General features: G+C 36.9%; 3 protein-coding genes across 6 annotated transcripts in view; all 3 read right to left on the reverse strand.

Moving 5' to 3' along the window:
• hecw1b (HECT, C2 and WW domain containing E3 ubiquitin protein ligase 1b) overlaps positions 1-4,602 on the reverse strand; it is a 41,929-nt gene extending 37,327 nt beyond the window's left edge. For 3 of the 4 annotated variants that reach the window (XM_077222418.1, XM_077222416.1, XM_077222414.1), the window contains exon 1: positions 4,435-4,576. In XM_077222418.1, coding sequence (XP_077078533.1) covers positions 4,435-4,479 — 45 coding nt within the window. In that variant the 5' untranslated portion in view covers positions 4,480-4,576. Of the gene's footprint in view, positions 1-4,434 lie in introns of all 4 variants that reach the window. The other variant, XM_077222417.1, reaches the window with a different exon arrangement.
• A 772-nt stretch (positions 4,603-5,374) lies between these two features.
• ccr12a (chemokine (C-C motif) receptor 12a) lies at positions 5,375-7,872 on the reverse strand. The gene is made up of 2 exons (XM_077222419.1): positions 7,776-7,872; positions 5,375-7,682 (listed from the first exon to the last, which is right to left on the reverse strand). Exons 1-2 carry the CDS (start codon positions 7,836-7,838, stop codon positions 6,597-6,599), a joined length of 1,149 nt encoding a protein of 382 aa, XP_077078534.1. The 5' UTR covers positions 7,839-7,872; the 3' UTR covers positions 5,375-6,596.
• Positions 7,873-8,094: 222 nt separating this feature from the next.
• LOC143731275 (uncharacterized) overlaps positions 8,095-12,998 on the reverse strand; it is a 30,106-nt gene continuing 25,202 nt past the window's right edge. The window contains exons 28-30 of the mRNA XM_077222017.1: positions 10,339-10,530; positions 10,168-10,245; positions 8,095-9,238 (exon numbers count right to left, since the gene is read on the reverse strand). Of these exons, the coding sequence (XP_077078132.1) occupies positions 9,048-9,238; positions 10,168-10,245; positions 10,339-10,530 (461 nt within the window). The 3' untranslated portion in view covers positions 8,095-9,047. The remainder of the gene's footprint in view (positions 9,239-10,167; positions 10,246-10,338; positions 10,531-12,998) is intronic.

The raw sequence follows: 12,998 nt of genomic DNA on the forward strand, positions 1-12,998 counted from the left end.
TTTAGAAAGTGGCTTAGTATCACAGCACACATGAATATTAAAATCACCCATGATTAGAATTTTGTCAAATCTGGTAACCAAATCCCCCATAAACTCAGCAAATTCATTTAAAAAATCCTTATTTGGTTGAGGCGGACGATAGACCAAGGCAAATACTTGAGAATTAGTAGATGTAGGTAGGACCAGTTGTACTTCGAAAGTACGGCAAGGGCTAGTTGTTAGACCACGGCAGGGATATTGTTTTTTAAACAAAGACGCTAGTCCACCTCCACGGCCAGATAGCCGCGGTGAATTTAGGAAAGCCCAGTCCTGTGGGACTAATTCAGTAAAAGGACTTAGCTCATCCGGTTTAATCCATGTCTCAGTGATAAATAAGATATCAAGATCCTGCGTCGTGAAGAAATTGTTTATTTAATGTCTTATTTACCACTGACCGGGCGTTGATCAAGGCCACTTTAAGAGATGGTGCAGCTACCTCAAGCTGGGTTGTTCGAGTTAGCAAGCGAAGATTCGGATGAGTCACTCCACCACGTCGAAAGCTGGGGGGAATGATGCACGAAGGGTCGGGCGAAAGACATCCAACAGCGGGTCGAAGCCACTGATAAGAGGGGAAGGACCATGCAAAAGCCCCAGCGAGAAGGCGCTCACTGGTTAGCACAGGACCAACACACACAGCCGAAGACCGCGCCAGAAACTTCAAATGAGCAGCAACTCCACCCCGCTTTCCACGCTTTCTCCGACGCCGTCGTCTCCAGGGAGGGTCAGCAGAATACCAACACTGTTGTACAAGAAAATGCTGGTACACAGGTGAGGGAGATCGGCAGCATTTTTCAACATTACTCTTGGTTAGATCGATAGCCATACGGATGTTTAGTAATGTTTGACGATCATATACAAATGACATATTGCAGTCCAAAGTCAGTATCGACAAACATAAAAACAAACATAAAAACACGAATTTTAGGAGTGAGAAAGAGGGCAATAGACGGAAAGCCACATAAAACAGCGCCATCATTTTTATGTTGAATTTTTATGTTGACAAGCGAAAGATTGTCTGGAATTGCATTACACTGACCTGAAATGCGTGTATATGAAAAGGGATGTGAATTCATGCTGAGGTCACCACAGGCCAGAAGGCCGTAGGGGTCACAACCGATCGCAGCAAAGCAATATCAGTAGCAGACCTCCAGCGGTGCGGACACACGTGATCCTCTTAAAGGTTAATGAAAGGGCAGATAACAATACAAGCTTTTTTTTGTAGCGAGGTCATTTCTTTCCTCCGTTTTATTGATGGAAAATAGTTGGAATGCAAATTCAGATGCTGATTGAATCATTGTGACATGACAAAGCAAATTGAATCTTCCAATGGGCGAATTTGTGTTTACAAGATGAAAGGAATCTTTAACAACGCACCTTGCAATCACACTGACACAGATAAATTAATTATATTCATTAAGGCCCCGAGGGCAGACTCCGTTCAATCCCACTGTGAGTGTCTGCGTGTCGCGCAGGATGAGATGCATTAGCTCGAGCAGAGTCAGGCCCGCTGTGCCAAAATGAAACCTGAGAATCTTAATGTACTTACATAACGGAGCGTGAAGGCCTACGGGAGCGGGATAGTTCTCCCCAGAATACAGAGTTCAAGCCACGATTCTGTTACCAAGAAGATCTGACGTATGTAATCTCCTCTGTGACGAAGACTAGACTATAGCATGGCACAGAACATGACAGTAAATCTGCAAACATCTTGGAGGTTTACATTTGTTTTTAATGGCATACTATCATGCTACTATTTTTGAATCTCAGTTAGTTTACCATGAGCATCCTGGCATTGTATATTACGAATATTGTTGGCTCTATGAAAAAACGTATTGTGTCGCTTTGTACAAAAGCATGTAAATGTAATTATGCAAATCTGCATGCATTAAATGCCTGGATGCATTTAATTAACATGTGCCAAAATGTGCAGTATACAACCAGATAACACTGTGTGTGACACTGTATCCCACAATGCAATGTGCTCAATCTGAAGAATTTCCCATATAACAAATGAACCAGAACCAATATCAGGCAAAACTGGAATACAAATGCAAAATAATAATAGGCTATTTTTTATGAGTATTCTATTTTTATGAGTATTTTATGAGTATAAAACAAAAATAAATATTAAATAAATACAAAATATTGAATGAATAAAAAATTATTTTATGGGTAAAAAAAAAGGCAAAAGCAAAAAAAATCATTACCAGAAACTGGTTAAAACCAATTTGGCGTGGATTGATATAATGCATAATATATATGTGATGAAAAAAACATCTTTCTCCTTAAGAACACTAAGGGTGGACTTCCTCCAAATATGGAGTAAATGGATTGATTACATTAAACCAGTAGGCCCAGATCTCTTTTGAACGGATATTTTTCTTTTACCGTTGGAATATAGCAACTTTTAGAATTTGCTTTAAGTAATAGCTCCCCATGTTCTGTTGTATATAGTTACTGTTAAGAGGAGGAAACAAAGCATTGGTAAAAATTGTGAAATTTGTTCCAGGCCTGAGAGAATATTCACTCTGTATTGACAACTGTTTATATATATATATATATATATATATATATATATAATTTTTTTATATAAATTTTTTAATTATGATTATTAATACTGTTTTGGTGTAATTGCATATACTTACAAGTGTCTTTGATTTGTGAAATTAATGAAGGCCTGCTTTCTGTATTTTTCCTCGAAACGGAAAATAAAAAAAAATAAAAAAAATAAAATAAAAAAAAGACAAGCTCTACATTGTTACAGGAATCTAAATATATTTTCATTTCAATCTATATACTAATGGAAGTAATACATGGTGAAATTACATAATCGCTCTGGGATACCCTCTGGGAACTCATCTACGGTAAACATCATGTACTGTATAAACAATAACTTATGAAGTCAGTTCACTCAATAACATCCACGTCATTATGTGAAGGTCGTTTAACGGGAAGCACTTCTGCTTGTAAAGGAACAAGGCATTTTTTGCTCTTCTAAGCTTTTCCGTTCCTGATGCTGATTTTACAGCGGATCAATAGACTGCTGGTCTCAGGTGAATCAATACTAATCTACCTCATCTCTGCTCCGTGTCTAAGCTCTTAACAACCCCTGAGTAACGAACACATGTCCCCAACTAAACACGGACGACCATGCTTATCATCCACCCCAGATATCAGCTTTTAACTCCATTACGATGTCATTTGTTTGTTTATTTATTACTCATGTAAGGCATCATTATTCTGATGAGTTTCATTTGAATGTTATTTGAAGTAAGATTTTTTTTTATGTGGATATTTTCAGCAGTTCTTGAAGTGCCTACTACAGCCGTTAACAGATGTTTTATAATTTAAAATGATTATCAATCTATGACTGTCTGATTTCATCTTAACCTTATTTGCATCTATTACATTGGGGTTTAGGTGCAAGACTTAGTATCAGGTGTAGTTTAAACTTAGATTGTAAGGTTTAAGATGTGAATTATTCACTGACATTCAGGATGTTTGACTTTTTATTTTTGTAAATAGTTGACCTAAAATAATTATTTAATTTACAAATGGCCTAATAATGATTTGACAGGTTTTTTTTTGTTGTTGTTGTTTTTTTTTTAACCAATTTCAATCAAATCATATTTTAGGGGATATTTTAATGACCCTACAAGTTCAATTAAATCATCAAAACATGAGGATTTGTTTTTCACATTGAGGGAAGAACAAATCCCTAAACTTGTTAAAGGCATAAAAGGCAAACGACAACTACAGGATTTAATTTACTTTGCAAAAAAAAAAAAGCATAGAAAAGCAAAAGGGTCACTGGAAAAAGAATACACTGACTAATACAACATAAGTTATTAAAATTTTGTTGGTTCTCTCTTGATTTTGTCCATACTTTCATTGTACAACAGCCAAAATTTATATCCACACAATTTGGAATGCTTCATTGCGTTATCACAAAATAAACAATTGCCTCCAGTCCAAGCACAACCATACATTACATGCTTACAAAATATTTAACACAATTTACTACAATACCTGAATAAAGGGTGGGTTTAGGTGTAGTGTTACTGTGTCGATTTTGAGTTTAAGGTTCAATGTCGAGTGTAGGGTTCAGGAATGATGATGCTCATCTCATCTGGGCCAAATACACACGCACGTGCACGCAAAAGCACGCGCGCGCACCACACAAAGACGCGCGAGGCCGCGACTGATGTTGAACATCAACTGAAAAAGGCCAGGATAAATAAAACAAAACAGCTTTTAAAACAGCATTATATCACAGAGCACTACTATGCTGAAACCCAGTGACTGTTACTGTGCTGTCACCCACTGCCTCTCGCTACAGACATTTCAAAACACGCGTGCCTAGGGAACATTAGTGTGTAATACACAAACACTCACCTGGGTCAGTATCACCTGCCGGTGAATCATCACCTTTTCGTTCATATGGCCATTATCCGTCCCATATTTACCCGCACAACAGCCGCCCTTTCCTCACATTTGCACTGTTTGCTAAGCTACCGCAGGAGATGCTACATCCTCTTTCCTGGGTACCAGGAGCCTGTAACCAATGGAAACGCTCCGTCAGATTGATTTCTGTTTTTTGTTCCTCCAGTTATGACGGTGGATACGTCATCCACCCCACCCGCGCACGTACGCACGCGCTTTCCGCACTGAGAGTCTGGACGCTGACTGGATGTCCGGATAGTGACTGGCGGCTGATTGGTCGTCCCTATTGTGACGAAATGTGATTGGATGAATGTATGGATGGGCTTTGGTGTGATTGGAAGTAATTGGTCTCATAGGCCCCCCTACCACACTTGCTTCTCTTTGGTCTTTGCTCTTGACCACCTGTCTACATGACTTATGGCCCAAGTGCTCTTGATTACCAGATGGCACATACTTATAGTGTTGCAAAAATGCAAATGTTTACAGAGCTTTATTTTGATTTTCAATACTTTGCATTTTAAAATAAATTTCTAAATGTCTGGTCAGTAGGCTAATCCCTATGTAATGGAAGACACAATTTAAAATTGTGGTGCTTCTAATTAAGTGATAAAAAGCAGTTGCAAATGTTGTACAAAATACTTGTTTGGTAAGGTCTGGTGGATTCACGTTATTTTACCTTTAAAGCAACTGACAGATTCACACTAGACTGATTCTATAAATAGGGGGAATGTACACTTTAATATTGCTGGTGTAGCCTATAAGAAATAATCATTTGTTTGTGTCTAAAATATTCAATTAGCCAATGTATTCTCCAGACAAAGATTTAATAAAATAAAAAACAGTGCAAATAACAGATACTAATTTCTTAAAAGAAAACAACCACAATCAAACAGATTATTTAGAACATTTATTGTCATGCATTAAAATGAGATATATTACAGAACCAAAATAACACATTGTAGGGACTGAGTTCATGCTCAAAATGAAGATCAGAACAGGATATATTAAGATGTTGACAGGACAGGAAGTTTACTCATTTCTGAGAACTTTAAAGGGTTGTGACTGTGAGTTTCATATTGTTCGAAGAACAGGTCACCAAATAGAATGGCAAATTCCTGTCACTAATATTTTTCTTCTTTGCACATTACACCAGCAATATAAAGTCTAAATATTCACTACTAACAGTATAACTATTTACAACAATATATTTTACACAAAACAATATTACTTCTTAAAAATAATATAATGAAAGTAAGGAGAGATGTTGCAAAGAACCCATAGATTAGAAGTAGGGTTACACAATGAACAATATGTTGCAATGATGCTCTTTCATCACAGAAGCTATAAAACGTTTTTTTTCTTTAATATTACTTAATTTTTAAGTTTTGTTTTTGATATCATTAAAGCGATATTTGTGAAGGAATATTTACATCTATAGACAGTAAAATTTGAAAGTTATTATTAGCTATAAGTATTAAATGCCTTTTCACAATTAGGTACAATTGATGGAGCCCATTAGACACACTATTCATCATTAAATGAGAATGAAAAAATTATTGAGAAATTATTGGAAACATTTTTTTTTAACTTTTTTGTGTGTCATCAAAAGGATATGAAGGATGAAGGAATATTTACTTATGTACATCAAATGAACTGTAAAATATGACAATATTTCAATTGTTTTAAAATTTGTATCAATACTTTTGCTTCATTTGGTAAAATTGATGGAGCTCATTAGACATACACTATTCATTAATATGCATTAAATGAGAAATTATTGGAAACATTCTTTTACTTTTTTACTTTTTTTGTCACCAAAGGGATATTTATGAAGGAATATTTACATATGTACATCAAATGAACTGTAAAATATTACAATATTTCAATTGCTTTTAAATTTTTATCAATACTTTTGCTCCATTTGGTAAAATTGATGTACATACAATTAGACATACACCATTATGCATTAAATGAGAAATTATTGAAAATATATTTTTAGGGTCAAACAAAGCAAACATTGCATCTTGGATTCTGTTTTTTCTTTCTCTAGGCGCTCTAATTTGTGTCCTCTTAAAAACTAATTTCCGAACAAAACTTACTGGTCACATCAATGGTCAGTAATCAGTGGTTGGGCTCCTGATTGATGTGGTTTTACTACTTGGCATTGACAGTATGTTATCGATCTTCAAGCATGGTATACGCTTGGCCAGAATTTTCAGAAAATGGCTTTGAAACTTCTTCCCCAAAAAGGTATAAAAAACAGGGCTGATGCAGCAGTACAGGTAGGCAAAGTTACGTGTTATGTACAGCGCATAGTCGAGGGCTTCTGAGCAGTTGTTCAGGTCTCCAGATGACGTCTTGATGGCTTTTAACAGAATGACCACATTGTAAGGTGTCCAGCAGATGAAGAAGGTGAAGACAATGACAAAGATGAGCTTGACTGCCCTGACCTTCTCCGTTATGCGTGTGGACATGATCCTGATGGTTATACGGATGTAGCAGTACAGGACGATAACCAGAGGCACTAGGAAGAAAAGAACAAACTGCTGATAATAGCCAACCAGCTCCCACTTTGTGAGGATAGTCTGGTGGTAACCAGTCACTTCGCACAGCAAACCATTCGAACCATCCGTCACATCGTATAGAACAATATCCTTTGTACTAGCAAATATACTGAGCACCCAGACAGTGGCGACCGATGCGAACGCATACGTTTTTCTCCTGCTGTGCGCTGCAGAGATGGCGTGGACCACTGCAAGGTAGCGGTCGAAAGTCATGAGAGTGAGGAAGAGGATGGAGCTGTTGAAGCCGATGGTGTAACAACTTCCCACTAACTTGCAAAGGCCTCTGCCAAAGATCCATTCTGACTTGTGGTAGACCGCCCAAAAGGGAAGACTGGAGGCGAAGACCAGGTCCGAGATGACGAGGTTGAGCAAGAATATGTTGGTGACCGTGCTGAGCTTCTCATATTTGAAGATGATGTACAGCACCAGTCCGTTCCCCACCAAGCTCAGCAAGAAGTTGGTGTAGTAGAACGCTGGGAGAAATGCTGCACCAAATTCGAGGACATTGGCTTTATCGCATAAAGAAACCTCTCTGTTTACGACGCTGTATGCGACTGTGGGACTGGTGTCACTGAAAAAATATCCATCATATCCATAATCATCCATTGGTGTCAGTCTGGTGTCTGAGGTCAGATTCTGTTGAAATAAAATCAAACAACAGCAAATACTGAGTTAATAAAAAAATTCTATTGAGATTCATTCCGAGCATCAAATATTGGTTTCACTCACCTGTGCCTCTGGTAATGAAGTGTGTGAAACACTCTGCAGCAGTGGCAGAACTGTCGCAAGCATGTTGTGGCTTAACAAGAAAAACTCATCTCAGCACACATCCTGAACGAGGAACAGAGCATTTAAATCATACAGAGCACCTCGTCAGCACTACGCAAAACCGCTTTCACCATCACTATTTTTGGTCAAATGTCATGCAATATGATGTATATTTTTTTTGAGAGAGAGAGAGAGAGAGAGAGAGAGAGAGAGAGAGAGAGAGAGAGAGAGAGAGAGAGAGAGAGCAGGCAAAATGATTAAGAATTAAACAATTTAATTCAACATTTTTAAATATTTATTGTAATTTAAAGAGTTTGAAATGTCAGCTGCACAAATGAATTGATAAATTCAGTAAAAAAAACATGACAAGACTAAGACCTACGTGCATTTAAAAAAAAAAAACATGAACAGGGAACATTAAATAATAAATAGATGTTAATTGCTGGTCTTTGCACAAATCTATCAGGTCAAACAAATAGACATGCCAAAACTACACTATTAAGAGTACTGCTAAATTCTATAAGACATGTTCATAATATCAAACAATTAAAGTGTAATTAAATAATAATAAAAAATGGTGTAACAGTAAAAATTTTCCTATTGTATAAAAATTAACAAATAGCCCTTGAGCAGAAGTATTCTCAATTTTTAACATAAGCGTTCAATGTATAGCCCGTAGAAAATGCTTCACATCCTGTACAGAGGTAGCTTGGCTAGGGCAGTGCAGATTACACAGTATAGTCATTTTTCTTTATAGGAACAGTTTACCCCAAAAACAAAAAACTGAAATTTTAAATTAAATTGGTCACAGGAAACGTGAGAATGATGTAAGTATACAGTAAACGCATATGCATGGTGTTTAAAAGCATTTTCCCTGAATAATGATTTAATTTTTACACTGTTTCTTGCACAAAGGCTTCAGAAGACATGGAATATAATGCATGAGTTGTACTGACCACATTTATGGTGCTAGTTGTGTCATTTTTCGAAGCCCAATAGCCCCTGCCCCCATTGTATGGAAAAGAGCGGCATCAAAAATGAGGGTTCATTCCAATTACAGATTTTACCACATTCAAGATTCTCAGACAGGAAAACACGTCACATATTTAAAGTCAAGATCATGACATCGTTCTTCAGAGGTTATGAGTTCTTGAGGTCAATGCTGAGCTCCAGAAATGTTCATCCGAGAGAGAAAAGACTGTACAGATTCAGTAAGATCCCACTGTTCTGATTCTAAAAGTTAGGTCCTTTTCTAAATGGGTCGTCCCGAAAGCCATAGGCTTGATAACATGAGGACAGGTCACAAATCCCCATGGATCCTGGGGGCCCACGTTTGCCTGGGGTCCCCGGAGTGCCATGTTTCCCTGGTGGACCAGAAGGCCCGGGATATCCCTCACCAGCATCACCACGCGGGCCCTGCAAACCTGTGGAGGAGACAGTTATTTAAGGATGTGCTTACAAAGACAAAAAAAAATTAAGAAATAAAATAAAACAAGAGGGATTATTATCATGCATGAGTATGATATAGAAAGGGCTTAACATTAACCCTCGCCAAATACGGTGGATTTCAGCAGTGTCGTGTAACACAGTCACTCCTACTAGACACTTCGGTGGCTTGAATTTTATATACGATATGTTAATTTTTCAATTGTAGTCTTTTAAAAAGGTATCTGATAAAATAAACTAAGTGCAATGTAGTGTTGTCAAAAATATCTATATTTTAATACATATCGAGACTGAAATATCTGAAACGCTTCCAATACTAATTTTCCGCAGAATAGATGCACGTCTCTCTCGCTCTCTCTCTCATCATCTCTCCGACAGCGAGTGACACACAAACCCGCCTCCCCTCACTCAATCGTTTCATTTGCTCCGGATGAATATTACTGGGTTTGAACTATACCTATACTATATAACTATACTAACACACCCAAAGTGCACACAAATAAAGCCGCCTCTCAGTACAAAAATTAAATTCTTTTTCACTTCATATCGCGCTTAAACAGTCAAACACACAAAATAATGCAAAAATGCCTGTCTTGGTGAGTATTCACGTAAACACAGTCAGTTATGTTTAAAGTGAATTTAAACAGTTGAGAAAGAAAATGCATGTGTAACAGTATATGGATCAGTGTGTCAGGTCTTAAAGTGACAGCAGCCTAATAGACCTGCTGCCAAATTATGAAATAATATTAAAATATCTATATGGCAGTTTTTCCCCATGGAATCGATGTCAAAATTGTGGCCAGTGAAAATGCTGAGTGGCTTGTAACTTTGGAAAACCACTAGCCACAGTAGCTGGTGGGCAAAAAAGGTTAATGTCAAGCCCTGGATATAGACATTTGTTTTTTACCTGCTGGACCAGGTGGACCTGGCATCCCGATTTCACCTTGTCCTTTAGCACCTTTCATTCCCATTGGGCCAATATCACCTGTAAGAATAACATTTGAGCAGAATTTTCCCTTTAGTACTGTCACTTTATAATCAGTAAATAAACGTCAAAACAGCTTGATTTAATTCTCACCTTTCACCCCTTCAGGTCCCCTCCTCCCTGGAGGTCCTTGGTAGCCTGGAGACCCTGCCATGCCGGGATAACCTGGGGGTCCAGAGGGGCCTGTTGGGCCTGGAGGACCTGGATCGCCTTGTGGTCCTTGTTTGGTTTCACAGTGCTGGCAACTTGTCTGGCCCATCACCTGCAGGAGCTGTGGCAGCTGGCCTTTTGAAAGAACAAATAAAGCAGTGCTTCTCAACCTGTTTGACTGGTATATGATGCTAAACTAGGAGTGGAAATTTATTAAAATAACAAAAAGTTAAAAATTTTAATTTATTTAAAAAAATATCATTAGATAATTAAAACAATTAAATTCCAGAAGTTTAAATAACTGTAACTTCTTCAGGGTTTACACTTTTTATCTTATAGCCTTATCTAGTAGTTTGTCACTATGGGGATATTTAAAATAATTTTTTAGTTACAAACAGTAATTTATTATAACATATTTTAGAGTACTAGAACAAATTGAAAAATTATGACTTTTATTCAGATTTCCCTAGGTCTAGAAATAACCATTTTTTTCACTTATATCACGTTTTCCAAGAAATGTCATAGTCATTACCTGTGAGTGCCCCAGCAGGACACTTGGCATGATTTTTTTTATCACATATTTTAGTAATCGTTATAAATTAGTTGTCATTAAAGGACTTAAACACACAAAATTCATTATATGTAAACCGTTTCGAAATTGGACATGGAAACCATGACATATGGCTTTTTAGTGTCCAAATGATATGGTAAAATATATATTTTGTATGAAATAAAAATGTTTAGTTCAGCACATTTGCTTTACACTAAATATACTGTAACTTATTTCTGGTTTTATTTTACGCTTTGCTTTCACCTCTGCAATAAGCTACTGAGTGTCTTTTTAAAAAGGGCTGTGATAAGGCAAGAGCTATAGGACCTGAGTAAATATTTAAAAAAGCTTTCCAGCGCTGAGAGACCAAAACAGGAAGGCCTGAAAACAGATGCAGAGGTTGCGTTGTTTCTGAGTCACAGTACATTGGTTTTGCTATCTTTCACAGAACCAAGTTGCACTGTTGTTGTAATATTAGCTATGGTAACAGTACAGTTTTGAGTGTCATTGTTTGTCAGGAGACTAACAACCAACTCTTGCTTGTATACAGTACATATACAATATATATGCGTGGAATCAACATGTACCAGATGTGGCCCGGATCTGTGCCGACAATATGTTGCTGTCAGACTCTTGTGTCCTGTATGTTCAGTTTTTGTTCTTCCTTGTTTCTTGTTTGTCATAATTGGTTTATTTTTCGCGAAACATTATTTTTCTTAATGTCATGATAAAGAGACATCCATTTTTGCATTGCGTGTTTTGGGTGTTTGTTCGTGTTGATTTCAAATATCAGCAGTGTTTCTAGACATCGCTTACTGCACCTTTAATTGTTTAAATAAAATTACAGTTTTGAGAATTGAATCAAAATAGAAAACATAATGGGTGAATTCCAAATGACGTTTTTGCGCCCTTGAAATTTAAAGAGGCGTTCCAGACAAAAGTGAACAAATGAATTCCTTCACAAAGGGCCTTTCCACAAGTCCGTAAGGTAAAGGCTTAATGGAAAGACATCATTTTGTCGTTTATGGTCATGTGACCTAGGGTGACGAATCCTCACGATTAATTTTAAAGCTAGATGGTTGGAAGAGTTAGAGTTAATGTATAAACGGAATAATTCAAGTTGTTTTGTTTGTGATATTTTACACACATTCTTCATATGAAGTTTAAAAAACTTTCATAGGTAAGAAATGTGTGTAATAGTAGAAATGTTAGGTAAATTTGACTACATGCGAGGTCCAAAGAAGAGACGGCAAGTTTTAATGTTGAGCCCAGAGAGGGAATACACTCACACACACATATATATATAAATAATGGATAACTTCATTATAAAATGTTATATTTATTTGCAACAATAATATTAACAGCAATAATTAAAAAAAATCCTGTTGGAAAAACAGCTAATGAGGTGATGGACGTCACAGTATTAAATCAAAACATTTTGATAAAATATTGAGTTCTCAAAGCTTAAATTGGATTTTCTAATATGACAGACTATCATACACACCTGCAAACGCAGTTGCTGGATTTAATGCTGTTCAGTGTTATTGTATTGCTCTCTCGAATACTCATGTGGCTCTCGAAAACTCAAACTGAACATTTTACATTTTTCACTGTCCCTGGCAACCATTTCCTACATATCTGTGCTAGTTTCACATCTTTCATTCTCACATAATAAATTATTCATGCATTTATTAATTTGCCAAATAGAGTGCAATGAGAAAGATAATGTACAAATGCTTCACACTGGCATCGTGATCATTATTTTGCAATCTGACTGTCCGTTATCCCTTACTACAGTATGTGCATGCCACAAGCGTAATCACTGTGGACTCCACAGACTTTTAAGGAGTGTGGTGAAGAAAGGGTGAAATCTGTGGCAGTATCGCCAATATTAAAAATAGAGGTGTTCTTGCTCAACACATGCATTTTTCAACTATATAAAGATAAATAAAATATTTCTTCTTTTTTACAGAGAACTGAAAGTTGCATCACTGCTCCTACCACTTTAGATGTTTCCAGCTATCTGACCGTGAGGCAAGCATACACACTTCTA

The sequence above is a fragment of the Siphateles boraxobius genome, unplaced genomic scaffold, assembly GCF_051911475.1.
Source record: "Siphateles boraxobius isolate OS27281-9 unplaced genomic scaffold, OSU_SipBor_1 86, whole genome shotgun sequence".
In the NCBI taxonomy this organism is placed as follows: Eukaryota; Metazoa; Chordata; class Actinopteri; order Cypriniformes; family Leuciscidae; genus Siphateles; species Siphateles boraxobius.